Source organism: Poeciliopsis prolifica, unplaced genomic scaffold (genome assembly GCF_027474105.1).
Source record: "Poeciliopsis prolifica strain line A6 unplaced genomic scaffold, Auburn_PproV2 SCAFFOLD105, whole genome shotgun sequence".
NCBI classification, from domain to species: domain Eukaryota; kingdom Metazoa; phylum Chordata; class Actinopteri; order Cyprinodontiformes; family Poeciliidae; genus Poeciliopsis; species Poeciliopsis prolifica.
In genome coordinates this window covers 555728-572500 of record NW_026562480.1, presented here as the reverse complement: position 1 = coordinate 572500, position 16773 = coordinate 555728, and the positions used below count along the sequence as shown (strand labels likewise).

The following is a 16773-nucleotide window of genomic DNA, read 5'->3' as shown; positions in this document are numbered from 1 at the left end:
TGGTTGAATGAATAATAAAGATCCGGGCCATAATGAGTGGAGAATTTGTATATCTTAACAGTCGGGAGGTTTTGAAACGGCACATTTTCTAAAGTCTCTGCTGTGAGTTTTTACACATGGAGGGACTCACCATCATCATGGCGTGCAGATCGGCCATCTCATGAACGCCCGATTTACACAAAATGATGACTGTTCCTGTGGCGTCCAGGCCTCTCCTTCCTGCTCTTCCCGCCATCTGAATGTATTCGCCTGGAAGTGCGGATCAAAATGCAGAAGATTGGATCAAAGTGCTGCCATTTATCCAATGACAGAGAAAGCTAGGAGCGGTTCAAACCTGGCAGCAGGTTCCTGAAGCCGGTGCCGTCGTGTTTCCTGATGCTGTCGAACACCACGGTCCTGGCGGGCATGTTCACTCCCATCGCAAACGTCTCTGTGGCGAACAGCACCTGGGGACAGAAACGAAGAGATTACAGCAAACAAACAACTGTCTTTGTTAAGCGTCCCATTATTTTTACTTAAACAGGCTAGGATAGATACAAACATGTTCATTACTTTTGCACAAAATCATCATTTTAGTTTTAGAGCCTCTACATAAATCCAAATCAACCGTTTTTGTTCATGTCCCTAACTCAACATTTACACTCTCAGATAAAAATGGATGCCAACTGGTGCACAATTACAACAACTCTACGTCTTTGAAAAGTAGAAGTAGATCCTCCTGCACGATCAACAAGAATGTAGCAAGTAGTTTCTGGATGATAGGCCAACAGAGTGCATGGTTTCCCCCAGTATATTATCAGCCTGACAGGCCACCAGGCTTTGCTTGCCCCCCCACCAGGCTTAGCATTGTTTACTGATTTTACATTTTTTATTACTTTTTTAAGACTGTAGACTTGGGATTTAGGTATTTTTAATGATGTCTTCCAATAACACACAATTATCTAGTAATATTTAAACATTTTCTGTCAACATTAAAAAAAAAACAAACTCAAAAACATGGTAGGTCGCTGGATATCTGCCCTATCATCCCGCTCCCACTGGGCTTACCAGGTTTTCTGTGGGAAAACCTTCTTTTGGTAATATAAGGTAAGATTTGATAAAGTTTCATCAGATAATCCTTTACTAGTCCCACAAGTGGGAGATTTCAGCTGCATAAAGTGCAGATAGCGGTAAAACCAGCTGATCAATGTGCTGGAACTTTGCTTGGGTTGCTAGGTAACAGGCTATGCTTCACTGGGGTTGCTAGGTAACAGGCTATGCTTCGCTGGGGTTGCTAGGTAACGGTGCAGTGTGACTTAACAATCAGGAGGTATTTAAAACAGCACATTTTCAAGACACCAAGAAACATTAACTCACTGCCTAAAAACGGCTGTTTGCTGAAGGACTTGAGTTGCTTTTAGAGGCGTCTGAGACTCGGATCAAAGAGTGACAAACTGCAAATTGTGAATTCGCTGCTAATCTAAAGACGAACAGCGGCCGACCTTTACGAGACCTCGGGAGAAAAGCATCTCGATGACCTCCTTCAGGATCGGGAGGATCCCGCTGTGATGGACGGCGATGCCTCTCTTCAGAAGGTCCCGCATGAGCAAGATCTGCACAAGCAAGTCCGTTTATCACAATATATTCTGCTGTACTGCACAGGAACAGCTAGTCAACAAGAAAAGACAGGTTTTCTGTGGGTTTTAGATCTGAGGACTGAGAAGAAGGTGGATTTTTACATGTTTTCCAGATACATGAAAAACATGAAACCAACTGGTTGCTTTTAAGTTGGTTTTGTCTTAGTTCAGGTGTACTTGGTGAGATTAGGTGTTGTTACAGTGTATAATATTCTAAATATCTGAATAATTTCACTTTTGGTTTTCAGACACTGAAAGCCATAATCATCAGAAATAAAAAAAAACAATTTAAATTCATCCCTCTGTGAATTTAAATAAACTTTTCTACAATCTTCTGAATAACTGAGTTACATCTCAGTACAGATCAACTTTCTGTTTAAATGGTTGCAGCCGTTCACCTGCGGCAGCTGCCGGTCTCCTCCTCGCAGCCGACTGAGGCTCTTCTGGAAGAAGGAGTGGATCTCCGCCTTCTCTATGGAGGTGGTGAGGTCCATGGAGTCCAGCGAGCGGGCGTTCTCGTCACATCGCGTCCGAGAGAAGGTGAAGGCCACCACGGGGGTCTGCTGCCGCTGGGACAGGAAGTGGAGCAGCGTGAGCCACACCGCTCGGTCCTGGAGGGAAACAAAAAGGACAAAATGTGAACACAAAAGCCGTGATGGTGAGAGGAAGCGAGAGGCAACGCAGGACGATTACCTGGCTGGCTGAGGTGTGCTGAGGCGTGCTCTTTGTGCCGAACGACTGGGCGTGTTTACTGGTCCGTTCCTTCTTTGTATCGACAGCGGTATAGTAGCTGAACAGACAGATTTTTATTTTTATTTACTGAGACCGTTGCATGAAAACTGCTGGTATTTTTCTTGATTTGGAAAAAGTTCCATGTTTAGACAGCACCTGTAGTTGTCATGCCAGACCACTAGATGGCACTGTGTGTTTAGCTTCCACTTCATTTTAAACCTTAACTCATGTACATCAAAGTTTTAGGCCCGTAACGGAAAATAATTTAAGTAATAAAATTACCGGAGTGAAGCCAACATCACAAGAAGTTACACAAGAACAAAACTGAACTAAAACAAGAACAAAGTCATAGTGTTATGAGAAGTATTATGAGAATAAAGTCAGAAAATTACAAAAATAAAGTAATAATATTAAAAGAAATCATACCAGAATAAAGGCAAATTAATACAAGAATAAAGTTATAGTGTTACAAGAAATATTCTGAAAATAATCGTAAAATTACAAGATTCGAGTCATTATATTACTTGAATAAAGTCAATATTATGAGAATAAAGTTAGAGTGTTATGAAAATTAAGTCAAAATAATGTGAAAATAAATATGTAACAATATAAGCAAAAGTTTGTATTACAAGAATAAAGTCATGAAATTATGAAAATAAAGTGATACAATTCCAGATATAAACTCATATGAGAATAAAGTCTAAACGATACAAGAGTAGCATTATGAGATTAAAGACATAATATTACGAGTTATTCTGCTAATATTTTGACTTTTTTTAAAATAATATATGACTTTATTCTTGTATGAGTTTATTCTTGTGACACTATGACTTTATTTTTGGAATTTTATCACTTTATTCTCATAAGTTTTTTATTATCTTATTACTCCGTCACACCTTCATGTAACACATAAATTCCTTTTCAGAAATGATGCTAAACTGAACCGGTTGAGTAGCACAAAGCTACCCACAGTGGTTTTTGTTGTCTCCCCCTGCATGTGTAGAATAAACCCTGAAGTCACCCGTTCTGCACACATGTGCTTTCACACCTGCAGAGCTCTTCACACCTCCGCTGGGCAGCTACAGAAAAACTTCACTCTGAGACCTGATGTCAAAAAGCGCCGGTCAGAAACTCTGGGGTCGCGTAAACGAGCGGCTGGACAGACGCACCCTTTGGTGAGGAAGTTTCCTGCAGCGTCCACCAGCAGGAACATCTCCTTCTGGGTCTTGGTGCTGTTTCCCGTGTACAGATAATGCTCCAAAGGTACGGGCCGCTTCATGGTGCTGATCACGTAAATGTGCCTCTTCTTAATACGACTGGGGACCAAAGGACTCGGGTTAGGAGATTCAGAACAGATTTATGGACTCCAACTTCCAGTTCAGCTCTGAGAAGTTAATCATTTCGGATTAATCGGATTAATCATGATTAAATTAATCTGATTAATTGGATTAATCAAACTAGTTGTGATTAATCAGTTATTTAAATAATCTTGAACTAATTTAGCAATCAATTAATTGTTAATTAGAGTATGCAGACTCAAAAAAGGTTTAAAGAACAAAACATTCAGAGAAGGAATTAAGCTGAAACTTTGTAAATATGTTTTACCCAAAACTCGTGACATGGGACAGTTTTAGCTTCACGAAACTCAAGTGGTGTAAAAATCCAAATGTCCCATTAAGCATCTTTTGCTATCAAATTATTAATTGGTAAATGCAAAAATTTGTAAATTGATCTAGAAATGATCAAGAATACACTAAAAAATGGTCTGTTATTCAATTTTTAACTACAAAATGTTCCTATTCTTATTTAAATTACTTGAAAAGGGAACTGAATTATTTTTTATTTGCAGATTTAATGTATTTCTAATATCATATAAAAAAAGACTTAAGTAAAATAAAAATCTGCAGAAAGTATCAATCGATTAATCGTCAGAATATTTGATATGATAATCAGCTACTAAAATAATCATTAGTTGCAGCCCTACGTTCTGAGTTTGTTTGTAACCTCCTCAACGAGTCAACAATAAATAATTTTAGTCAGCGAGCCACTACTCAGAGGGTTCACCATTTGTCAATAATTGATAACTAAAATAATTGTTAAATGCAGCAACAGAAGTTACCCGATCCACTCGCTGAACTCCAGAGCATTCGGCACCGTGGCGCTGAGCAGGATGATGCTGACGTGATCAGGAAGCATGATCAGCACTTCCTCCCAAACCACCCCTCTCTGAGGCGCACAAACAGAAGAAAAACTGCTTTTCTCACAGAGGAAGCAGAGGAACTAGAGTCTCCAAGGAGGTTTCCTGACCTCTGCATCATTAATGTAGTGGACCTCGTCGAAGATGACCCACTCCAGGTCTCTGATGACCTCTGACCCGTTGTACAGCATCGACCTCAAAAGAAGCAGCAAGACAAGTCAACGTAGATGTTTTATTCATAATTTTGAAAACAAAACACTCAACATGAAGATACCTGAGGATCTCTGTGGTCATGATGAGACAGGAAGACTCGGGACTGAGCTGGACGTCTCCTGTCAGGAGTCCGACGTCCCCAAAAGTGGTTTTAAAGTCTCTGAATTTCTGATTGGACAGAGCTTTGATGGGAGACGTGTAGATGGTCCTAGAAAATCCCAGAGGTCCAAACAGGTTGAATTAGGATCATTAGTTGTACTAATGTTTCTGTATTTTATGTTTTTGTGTCTTTATAAAGTCCTTTATTGTGTTTAAAATGTTTTTACATATTCTGTGCCACACTTTGATCCTAATGTAAAATTCTTTGCAAGTAAAACTCCTTTAAAAATATTTTAAAGGAGTTAAAATATTTTTATCAAATTATTATGAACATAATTTATCAATATTGTGTTTGATAAATAATACGCCTGCACAATATGTCATGAATACATCACAATAGCAGTTTGTAGTCCTGGAAGCACAAATACACTGCAAAAACACAAAATCTCACCAAGTATTTTTGATCTAGTTTCTATTGCAAAAATGTCTTCTTATAAGATCAATATTATGGGATTATTCACTTAAAACAGGTTTTGATTTTTCTGAAAAGTTACCTACTGTACTAAGATATTTGGACTAGAATCTGAACAAAAATAGTTGGTATAATTTTCTGCGTTTGCCTTGTGTGGGACGGAAAGGAGGAAACAAAAATATATCGCAGCATTTATGAATATCACCCCCACTGAAAGATGTTCTTATATCATGCAGCCGCAGTAAATAAAGAATGCACCAACAATACTGACAGGATTATTGAAGATAAAGATAAATTCAGTACATTAAAAGCATTTTGTACATTTTGATTGTTCTGCTTCAGCGCCACCTAGTGGTGGAGTCAGAAACGCTTCGTTGGAATCAACAGTGACTTGAGATCTATGGCTCAAGAGAGAAGTGGGCTTTAAATAATTATGTTCATCACTTGGTAATGTGGTGCCTTTATAAATACCCACTAAAAAGATTTAAATTACAGAAAACAAGAGAGATAATTAGAAATCCAGATAAACTTGCTGCAGAAGTTGTTATCCATCTAATCTGCAATTCAGTCCCATAAACTCCCAACATATTGAGTTTTATTTCATTTTTTCCACTCCTCTGCCTAAAACTAATTTGTTTTTATTTAATCAGTTGGTGTAACCATGCAGCTCTGGATAAATAAGGTATGTCAACATGTCTCTGATATTACAAGCAAAATGTTTTTCTTTCTTTGCAGAAAATAAGAAATGGTCAAAATAACAAAAAACGATGCAGTGCTTTCAGACCTCAAATAATGCAAAGAAAAGTTAAAATTCACTTAGAAACAATAAAACTAATGTTTTAACTCAGGGAGAGATCAGAGATCAATATTTGGTGGAATAACCAGGAGGTTTTCAGTGCAGTGGGCTCTTCATTGTTTCCAGAGCTGTGTAATTTCAGCTTGTTGTAGATAATTTCTTTGTGAATCCATAAATGCTCTTTGCCTTTTGGATCATTATTTGTATTCTCACCCAGCTTTAAATGCTCCTGTTAAATCCCAGCCATTACATCTCATATGTTCCTCCTTCCCCTTTAGGCAGGCAGTAATTAAGCTGCACCAACAGTTTCTCACCTTGTCATGTGTTTCTGGGACAGAGCGATGGCGTACTCAGCCACCACCGTTTTGCCGGCCGACGTGTGAGCGGCTACAAAAACGGAGTCGTGGGCCTCCAGCCTCAGCACAGCCTGCTTCTGGAAAGTGTCCAACTCAAAGGGCCACTGAAACGGAGGAAGGCAGAGAGTCAGGCACCAGCGGACAGAGATCACTCAGACATGAATCATGCTCGAGTCGCCACCTTGAACGCCGGGTTTGGGATGCGCTTGTAGAAATCCTCGCAGGGAGACAAAATGTCCACAGGGATGGCCCATTTCTTTTTCTCCTCTGGGTTCTCTTTTGGCTTTGACTTGTCTGTTTTTCCTGCCTCTGTTTGGGAACGGGAAGACTCTGCATCCTGAAGATGGACAGAAACATGGATTTATTAAAAGCTTCTGTTTTAAAGTGATTAATTGGAGCAAGAATAAGTCCAGTTATGTCATATTTTTGTTGACCAGTTTGATGAGATGCATTAAACATTATAATGAGATTAAAACATTATAATGAGATTAAAACATCACAGTTATTGTTCTGAGGAGAAAAATATTTCATTCAAGTTTATTTATGTTTCAAAGAGTTGATTATGATGCATTTTCAGTCTAATTATGTAATGAAAAATATATTTTTTAATCTAAAAAAAAACATTTTGTCAATACTTAAAAATGTTCACTTGAAGTGTGTCGGTCTCCTGCAGATGAATGTGATGAATGACTGTAGAGTAAAAGAGTTTTGGAGTCCTCTGACCTGAAAAAGCTATTGATCATACTCCAGCTAATCATCAATCATTGGAGGAAGTGAGGGACTCTAATATTGAACAGAGCAGGTTTAGGATCTTTAAATCTGTACCAAATTTAAAGATGGACCAGAGGCGCCCTCTTCTGGATGGCGGTCAAACTACAACACTAAAAGAAGGTCTAAGACGACTGTTACTTAACTTACTGGAACTAATTTTAATCTAATAAAAAATTAATCAGCAATTAAGTGAATTAATTTTCTATACCCCTGGCAGCGTTAATAGTAGAAGGAGAATTAAATTGAAGATCTTGATGTCCAGGACATTCAGGCTAGTTTTAATAGTAGTAATAATAATAATAGTAGTAATGGTGGTGGTGAAGTGAAAAGAAACACCTTTATTCCCAGGTCTTCCAGGCTGTTAGTCCGGGGAAGTTTGACAGCCTCTTGTCCTGCTTTGTCATTCTCCTTCTCCTCGGCTTCAGGCTGAAGATCAGGAATGTCTTCCAGTGTGGACAGCAGGGACATGAGGTTCACCTCTGGTTTTGCTATTTTGGCAACTTCACAGAGCAAACGCAAAAAGCAGGAACCAGTGAATAAATGATCTCAAAGCTTTAAGAGCTAGTTTATATATTTTTCAACGTCTTGAACCAAACCTTTGTCAGAGAAATCCATCCCAGCTTTGAGTCCAGGAGGGATTTTTAGTAAATCTGAGGTAAACAATAACATGTAATGTTATTTCCTTTGTGGAGTTGATTTACAAACTTATATTCTCAAAACAGAAAAAAGAAAAACCTTTCTCAAAGTCTATTTCCTCCTCCTGCTCAGATCTCGTCTTAATTTGGTCCAGAGTGAGTTCCTCCATTCCTCCTGTGAAAAATCAACAATTAAAGATTGATTAGCTGCTTGAAGCAAAACTCTACAAAAATAATATTTCTTAATGTTGTGCTTCAAAGGATCCAGACTTGTTAGTCTTACAAACTTACATTATTGAGCAATTAATCAATGTTACTTCAAAATGGCCTCAAAACAACAGTACTATCATTTATTGCAATATTTTCTGGGACAATTTATCACAACAGGCCTCTGCAGAAGAGATCAGTCTTGCAACAAATCTGAAAAAACCTCACACTGAATATTGTTGCTGTATGACAGCATCATAGCTGTCATAACATGCTGAAAGAAATAATAGATATATTTTACCACCAGACTGCAAGAAATTCTGCTCAGATCAGAGCATAAAGAAATTAGAGGCGAGTTTAAAACCTCTGGACAATCCTGTTCACAAATCACAGCAGAAAGGAAGTTCTGGATCAATATATCAATATCTCTAACCGGGAAGGAAGGGGTAGTTAGTGTTGCTTCCCCGAAGGCTTTCAGAAGGAGGCCCAGGCTGACGCTGCAGTGACAGCGAGTTTTTGGCCGACAGGCCAGTGTTTTCAAGTAAAACCTAAAAAACAAGCCAAAAAAAACTGATTATTTACTGAGATGGAGTTAGCATTAACGCTGCAGTTTTACCCAACAGCTCTGCAGCGATTGAGTGGTTTATTGGTTTAAAGGAGAGAAAGGGTCACCTCTGTGAAGTCCAGCAGCATCCCTGTGGTTGGATCTCTGACCACTGAGAGCCCAGAGTGAAGCGGAGTCGGGGCGCAGCTTAGCAAAGAGTCGACATTAACCTTCCTTTCAGTCACCCTGGGGAGAAAAACAAAGAAAATATCACATCTTCTTCAGGATATCAGACATTTGCTATGATAGTGATTGCACATCTTTTATTTGTGAAAAGATTAGTCTTATGTGTCCATAATGGGCTTTCAGTAATGACATCAAGATAATAAACAGTGTGGTATACTTGAGAAACTTCTGAAAGGCAAAGTCTGTGTCATGGATGGGCAGCCAGGCTGGATCCTGCAGAAACCGTTTCTCCACTTCTCTGTCCAGGTCCAAGCTGGTGGGTGGGAGTCCGTGGGGAAGCTGTGGAGGACGGGATGGGATCAAAAATGTATTGGTCAATAATATTTGGACTGGATGATAAGGCCGAAAAACGTTTCAAAATAGTAGTGTTTCATATTGGTTTACATTCTTAATTATTTATTTTTTTGTTTTAAATATCTAAAATACTGTCAAACTGGTGGTATAACCTTTCCTGCTTTATCCACAGTTTTCTCTTCATGCTGTTGTTTTTAATTTTTTAGCAGTTAAGAAACTTAGCGGCTGAACTTTGAACTGTGACAGCACATTGTTAGTGCTGTTGCTAGGTAACCGTAGAATGAGTGAGTCAGTCGATTCCACCAAAGTGAGAAGTTGAGAAGCTAAAGCTAAAGCTAAAGCTCACAGAAAGCTTTGCGGTTCTGGATCAGAGTTCAAACTTATGAAATATTCTATTGTACTATATTATCCATTAATGCTGATCACATGTCCATCATGATATTGATTCACATTCCAGCCTTGGACTAAATTAATCTGGAGGAGAGATGAGTGATAACTGACAAAAATTGCAAAACACAACATTTATTCAAAGACAATAGGACAAAAATAATGAAGTCAAAGGGAAAATTATAACTTCTGCCGTGCTGTGAAATGTCTTCAGAAATTGCTTTTGTACAACACTTAAATATTTCACTGTGTTATAAAACTAGAGTAAAGAAATTGCTGAATTCCCTTCAGTAAGGGTTTGGGCCAACCTGAGCTTGTGTGAAACTATAATTTCCCCATAAACACAATATGCTGTTGGGTCACCTTTGGCGACAGCAACTTCAATCAAGCGCTTTCAATAACTGGTAGTAAGAATTTTACAATTTTATGGAGAAATTTTAATCCTGAATTGTTTTAATTCAGCTACACTGGAGGGATTACAGGCACAAAGAGCCTGGTTTAGCGCCTGGCGTCACATCTCAATCAGGTTAAAATCTTTGGCTAGTCCAAAACTTTCTTCCTGATTGTGTAATGTATTACTGTCCTGCAGCACAATACAAGTTCACTCAAGCTTAAAGTCATGAACTGATCGCTGGATTTTCTCCTCCAATTTTTTTCTGTAGAGAAATGGAGTTGAGGTTGATTTTCATAACTTGTCTAGGTCTTGGAGCAGCAAACTAACTCATACTTCACAGTTTCTTTTATTGTCTTGAAATGCTAGTAATTCTACAACAGATGAAATTAATATCCAGCTTAACAGTGGTCTGCAGCAGGCAGGAAAAATACTTGATCTTCTTTCACAGTTAATGTAAAATAGTCATATTGTGCTACATATGTCCCCCTCTCTCTAGAAATCTCTCTTCTGAAATAGATAGGGTGGAATTTTGTTGTTATGGTTGATTTGGTAAAGATTTCAATTAAAAGAAAAGGAAAAACAGAAACCATTTGTGTTAGTTGTGTCAAGCTTTTATTATTTTAAACGGTAAACCCTCACTGGACTGACCGTGCTCTGGGGAGGCAAAAGCTGGTCAGGCAGGGGGTGTGTGATGAGCTCAAACCTTCCCGAGCGTCCCATCTCCAGCAGGGACAGTGGCAGGTCCGTGGGGCCGACAGGGGGTACATCTGCACTCAAATCAACACACAGGCTCTTAAACAGATTTGGTAGAGGATTAGGGTTCACAAAAATTAAAACTTTAATCTCATAATTCTGAAATAAAATGTTGAATTATGACTTTAATGCAAAGGAGTAAGACTCTTCAGTTAGATCGACTCTTTTTTTTCTGACTTCCTAATTCTGAGACGTCAGATTTTTTTTTTGAGTGCTGAGATTAAAGTCACAATTCTGATGGAGGAAAACATCAGAAAACTGAGAATACACTAAAAATCCAGACTTTTTTTCTTTTTTAGAAATATGGGATTAATGTTATTTATATGAACCACACTACAGAAACCAGCAAAGCTTTATTCACACATGTAAGCCACACATCTACTAGACATGAATGTTGCTTTAACACATGAAGTGCTCCAAGAAAACAGATCCTGCTACAGACATAAGATGAGTGAAGTTAATGGTACATTTGATTTGGTGTTGATTTGAAGTAGCACTTTAACTGAAACCGTGGCTCCGCATGCAAGAAAGCAAACTGAAACACGTTTAAGTTGTTTAAGAATATTTAAAGGATATGCTGAAACACAACGTACATATTCTGTCCATGGTCTTTCATCAACAGAGCGAAACTTGCCACCATGAAGCTCTGTCCAGTCCTGCCCTGCTGTCGCTACGGAAGTTGACCGGAACTCAGAAGCGGAAGTAGGTAGCATTCGAAGCTAACGCACAAAAAATAAATAATAAATAACAAAACTAAAAATTTATAAAAAAGAAAAAAAATACATGTAGAAATATATTTTAATATCCAACAATAATTTTATGTATATTTTGTTGTTTCTATATTTTTTTCATTAAAGAAATAAAAAAAAAATAAAAACGTGCTTACGTCATATCTACGCGTCGGTGTTTTTGTTTGAGCCGTTTGACTTCCAGAGAAGGTGGTAAGTCATTACCAATGCTATTTTAGGCCAAAAATAATTCATGTTTTGGGCTGCATTAGTAGAGCAAATCTGTTTTTGCTATTTGTTGTTTTGTTTACTACTTGAAGTCTCTGGAAATTAACCACATGGCCGTTTCTGGCTTGTTAAATTAGACGGCTAACGGTGGTTGAAAATAAAAACTCTGTTATAATGCTCCATTTTTTTTTTTTGCCTCTTTTTGCTTCTATTAGTGCTGCAGCTGTTGCTGTCATGGTGTTGTTTCCGAACTCACTAACGGAGGAAGAGGAGTCTCTCCAGAAGAAGTATGCTAAACTGAAGAAAAAGGTAATCTCCTGCTTTGAATTCTTTCCTTTTATATAATAGTTACCATGATAAATATTGCTTAAAGGCTCAAATGCTCACCTAATTTTGCTCTACAAAATGCTGACATGATTAATAGTGTTTGTGGATGAGTGAATGAATAGAATAACATAAAATAAAATGAAACAATTCTTTATTTTTCCCTCTTAAGGGTAATTTCAGTGTATTTCAGTAATCTATAGATGTGTCAGATTTTCTTGTGAAGTTGCTAACAGGATATACTGCTGCAACATCAGTCAACAACTACTAAGTGTTTTAACTGTTGTAATTTCAGAAAAAGGCACTTCTTGCTCTGAAGAAGCAGAGTTCAACCAACCAAACAAACCAGAGTGGCTTGAAACGGAGTAAGTGATGTTGATTGATTTGTAATAGATTTATTACTAATCAAGGTTTTTGCACAAAAATGAGGAATTTGACTTCGGTTCCTCTTTGCTATCGGTGAAGATATTTTACATGTGTATGGAAGTAAATATATGTGTAAGTAAGACGGGGTCGAATTAATGCAAAATATGATAATTTTAAGAACTGTGACAACAACAGCAAACCATGTGACAGCCTATGCAAGCTCATAAATTACACATTTGTTGAACTGCCTAGAAAGGTGAGGATATCTTATCTAGGATAGCTTCTTTTTTGTTGTTGCTTTGATTGTGTTTAGTCAAGTGCTGAGATAAACTAGATAAAATTTATATTTTTAATGCTAATCAATTAGTATTTATTTATGTAAACACTAGGTTGGATTTTGTTTAAAATATTTCACTATTTTGTTTTGCAGCGCTGTCGGATCAGCCTGTTGTTGATACTGCAACAGCGACAGAGCAAGCTAAAATGCTCATCAAGTCAGGCGCCATCAGCGCCATTAAATCAGAGACCAAGAACTCCGGCTTCAAACGCTCCAGAATGCTAGAAATCAAACTTAAGGTACCGTATCATTAAATACAGAGCAGTGGAAAATGATTTAGACCCAAGAAAATATAGGTTTCCTCTGTTAAACCTGCATATTCCACTTAATAAATAATCAATTCCTAATTTACATATGACAATTATTTCAATAGCTGATCAATTCAATGAATCCTTCCAGCCCAGCTAATCTGTATATTAATTGGTTTTGATGAAGAAACTTGCAGCTTATCTCCTTTTCTGCCTGTTTTCTTCTTTTATTGTTCCACTTCCTCAGGACCCAGAAAAAGGTCCGGCTCCTGCCTTCTTACCCTTCCAAAGGAGTGTCTCTACAGATGATGATCCACATGAGGTATAAATGAGATTTTATGTTATTTATATATGTATTTTCAAATACCGGTAAATGATCTGCTTTCCATTCTGAAGTTTCTTTGTGTCATTTGTTGTAGTCGGGAAAGAGAGGTCAAATGAAGAGTCTGTATGAAAGGTAATAATCCAAACCTGAACAAAAAGTGTCCCTCTATGGGTCTAACAGATTATCTTTTTGCATCCCTGCAGCTTCGTTAGTTCAAGCGACCGATACCGGGAAGAAGAAGAAGGAGGCGGCATGTCGTCCAGCCGTGATGCGGACAGAGAAAGAGACAGAGACGTAGACATGGAGTGGGAAAGAGACAGAGATCGGGATCGAGACCGGGAACGAGACAGAGACAGAGGCCGGGACAGAGACAGAGACAGGGAACGAGAACGAGAAAGACACAGAGAAAGAAGCAGAGAACGAAGCAGAGAGAGAGACAGAGACCAGGACAGGGAGCGGGACAGAGACAGAGACGTACCTTTCAGAAGTAAGTAAGACTTTCATTTTTATTTATTTACTTTTTAAAATATTTTATTTCACATTGAAAGCATTAAAATAAAACCAACTAATACAAATAGATTTCACTGCTGCAGGCATCTCAGCTAAATTAGCTGTTCACTTTTCATACTTTTCCCAGAGCTACTTCATATTGACACATTTTCCTCTCCACTCTGTTCGTTTTCCACACATCTTCACGTCTCCCTCTGAGCCATTTTACTTCTGCCAATGAAAAGTATTTTAGTTGTGGACAGTCAATGTCCATCCAAGATGGCAGACAATATTGTAAAGCAGAAGTTTAATGCATGACACTTGAAGTAGCAGAGCTACTTCAAACTATGTGGTTTTGCAACAAAGATTGCAAGTCTACATATTTTCAAGTTCTGTTGTGAACAAAAATGATAAACCTGAAATATTATCCTCTGTCCCTCATAGAGCAAACTTTCTTCAGAAAACCTTATTATGTACTCTTTTTACAGATAAACTGAAATTAGAAAAGATGCAAATGGTTTACTGAGAAGTGTGGTTTTGATTCTTGTTTTTTTTTCTCTCTTTCATTCAGGATCGGACTCGTACCCGGAGCGCAGAGGTGTGCGTAAGGGGAACACTGTGTATGTTTACGGCTCCGGCCTGGTGGAGGACAGCCTGCGCTCGGCCTTCTCCCATCATGGGAACATCATCGACCTCTCGATGGACAACCCGCGCAAGTATGGAACCAGTACTCTGTGAAGCTAACATTTATCCTGACATTCTTCACTCCTGATGCATTCTGCTAATTTTATGGCCCGGGACTCTTCCTCGTGTTTCTCCTTGCAGTTGTGCATTTATCACGTTTGAGAAGATGGAGTCTGCAGACCAGGCTGTAGCTGAGGTTGGCACTTTGCTATTTTACTTTTTATGGAGGCTTTCTGCTTATTTTCAGTCCATTACTTGACTACTTTTAGTGAAAAGTTGTGTTATATGTAAGCGGGGGAAATCTTTGCTTTTTCTCATACCAGATTTGATTTTCAAATTTTTTTTTCTTCCTTTTCTAAAAGAATGGAGCAAAGAATATTTTCAAAACGTCACTTTTATTTCAATAATCCTTTTTGTGTTGCATGACAGAGGATTAGGAGCAGACTATGAAAATTAGTGTTTAATTGTGAGAACGTAATCATATTTGCTGAAAAAAGGTTCATTTTTACATGAAAAAACATCTTAAATTTGCTTCAGAAAGTTGTGTGGATGAGACAAAAAACAACACATCTTGATATCAAGAAGTTATCAAGATGTGACATGACAACCACAAAATAGACACAGTTGTTTGCACTATCATTTGAAACTCCTGCTATTGAGAATAATTAGAATCTGATGCATTAAAAAAATCTGTTTCTATTAAGTAGTAACTTATCCCAAAGTAAAACTTTACAAAAACCTGAATATAAACCTGAACATTCCACATTTAATTTTGTTTTCTTTCATGTTGGAGTTCTTATAAAATTATGGCTGCATTCTGGTAATATTACGTTATTGATTTTATTGTTGTGTGACTTCATTCTTGTAATTAAATTTAAAAAATTATAGCCTGGCCTTAATATCACATTGTAGGGTTGACCTAAATTCAAAGTGCAAAGAAAAATGAAACTTGAGTCTCTTTTTTCCATTAGCAGCAAACACAGACATAATTTTTCCAGATTTACTTTTATTAAAAAGGTTAATTATATTGCCTGTTTGTGTTTTTTTCCAACAGTTGAACGGAGCTGTGGTGGGAGACGTTCATATCAGAGTCAGCATTGCGAGAAAGCAGCCCATGCTGGACGCTGCCACCGGAAAATCAGTGTGGGCCTCCCTCGGTAAACTTCTTCTCTTGTTCGTTAAGAACCGCTCCTCAAACTGTGGCGTTGTCAGAGAAAATGTTCGCAATATCCGTGTAAATGTGCAGTACAAACGCAAAAAAACTCTTCAACTTCACCCGACATTTTTGCCGTGTGAACAAGGCATAAGACGTCCGTTTCTTAAGCCGTCATTTCTTTCTTTTTTTAAATCTTCCAGCTGTGCAGAACAGCACCAAAGGCTCGTACAGGGACAAGAGGAACCAAGTGGTCTACAGTGAAGACTTCCTGGAATAAAAGACGTTTGTTTTTTTCATTTTAATGAGAACCTGGCCTGTATCTTGGAATTGTTTTTTTTTGTTGAATTGAATAAATCATTTTCAAGTAGAAATCCATAAAACTGGGATTTATAAGGTTTCAGCACAACTTTCCTGGCAAAATCCCGAACTCTTCTGGATTCCTCCAATCATTTTTAAAAGTAAAACTATAAAACTTAGCGGCTTTATTAGGAATTTGACAGAAGGATGGAGGACTGAGTAGACCAAAATTTCTCATCTCATAAGATCTCATCTTCATTTAAAGACTGACTGAGAAAAATCTGACATAAATTGTGAAGAAATAAGTCTGAAAATTTATAGACTTACTTAAAATTTTAAATATATAATGCAAAATAAGATGCAGTATTGTTTTCTTTCAACTATGCAAGTGAAAACAGTATTTTATGTTGCATTTATTTTGACAATTAGGCTTAAATGTTACACATCAAACCGTAATTTCTTTAAATTTCACTACAAATCTTAAATAAGCCTCCTGCATCCCCTGCGAAAATAACCAAACTTAAATCCTTCCTGAGTGCTCTCCAAGTTTATTACCTGTGCAGCTCTCTTCATTTCAAACCGATATTCGGATCATTGATGCGTTTTAATCAACCTTCTGTGTGCAGCAGATGAACAGTTTCGAGAGGAGAATCACTGATTTACCATTACAGTACAAATATCTACATAAAAACAAGACATGTTAGTAATTTTCTCTCTTTTTTTTCGTTACATGACACATTACAAAATATCTCACTCAAACCCAAAAGAGAAAATAGTTCACAACAATTTCAGATATGTTAAAAAAAGTACTGGTAGAATAATCGTCTTTGGCTTCAGGGAGTTTCACATAATATCCACTGGTCCAGTTTACTCAGATGC

General features: G+C 37.7%; 2 protein-coding genes across 2 annotated transcripts in view; one reads left to right on the top strand and one right to left on the bottom strand.

Annotated features, from left to right (window-relative positions):
- The window catches only part of skic2 (SKI2 subunit of superkiller complex), a 26189-nt gene extending 14792 nt beyond the window's left edge, over nucleotides 1–11397 (bottom strand). The window contains exons 1-19 of the mRNA XM_055023701.1: nucleotides 11306–11397; nucleotides 10608–10726; nucleotides 9042–9163; nucleotides 8767–8884; nucleotides 8528–8642; nucleotides 7988–8062; nucleotides 7849–7902; nucleotides 7589–7752; nucleotides 6663–6818; nucleotides 6440–6585; nucleotides 4820–4966; nucleotides 4656–4740; nucleotides 4468–4574; nucleotides 3518–3664; nucleotides 2310–2406; nucleotides 2015–2227; nucleotides 1482–1592; nucleotides 335–446; nucleotides 131–249 (exon numbers count right to left, since the gene is read on the bottom strand). Of these exons, the coding sequence (XP_054879676.1) occupies nucleotides 131–249; nucleotides 335–446; nucleotides 1482–1592; nucleotides 2015–2227; nucleotides 2310–2406; nucleotides 3518–3664; nucleotides 4468–4574; nucleotides 4656–4740; nucleotides 4820–4966; nucleotides 6440–6585; nucleotides 6663–6818; nucleotides 7589–7752; nucleotides 7849–7902; nucleotides 7988–8062; nucleotides 8528–8642; nucleotides 8767–8884; nucleotides 9042–9163; nucleotides 10608–10726; nucleotides 11306–11318 (2220 nt within the window). The 5' untranslated portion in view covers nucleotides 11319–11397. The remainder of the gene's footprint in view (nucleotides 1–130; nucleotides 250–334; nucleotides 447–1481; nucleotides 1593–2014; nucleotides 2228–2309; nucleotides 2407–3517; nucleotides 3665–4467; nucleotides 4575–4655; nucleotides 4741–4819; nucleotides 4967–6439; nucleotides 6586–6662; nucleotides 6819–7588; nucleotides 7753–7848; nucleotides 7903–7987; nucleotides 8063–8527; nucleotides 8643–8766; nucleotides 8885–9041; nucleotides 9164–10607; nucleotides 10727–11305) is intronic.
- A 219-nt stretch (nucleotides 11398–11616) lies between these two features.
- Nucleotides 11617–16132, top strand: nelfe (negative elongation factor complex member E). Its single transcript, XM_055023716.1, has 11 exons — nucleotides 11617–11653; nucleotides 11884–11977; nucleotides 12288–12357; nucleotides 12789–12934; nucleotides 13191–13265; nucleotides 13363–13400; nucleotides 13472–13755; nucleotides 14329–14473; nucleotides 14583–14637; nucleotides 15496–15598; nucleotides 15798–16132. Exons 2-11 carry the CDS (start codon nucleotides 11903–11905, stop codon nucleotides 15872–15874), a joined length of 1068 nt encoding a protein of 355 aa, XP_054879691.1. The 5' UTR covers nucleotides 11617–11653; nucleotides 11884–11902; the 3' UTR covers nucleotides 15875–16132.
- The last annotated feature ends 641 nt before the right edge of the window (nucleotides 16133–16773 follow it).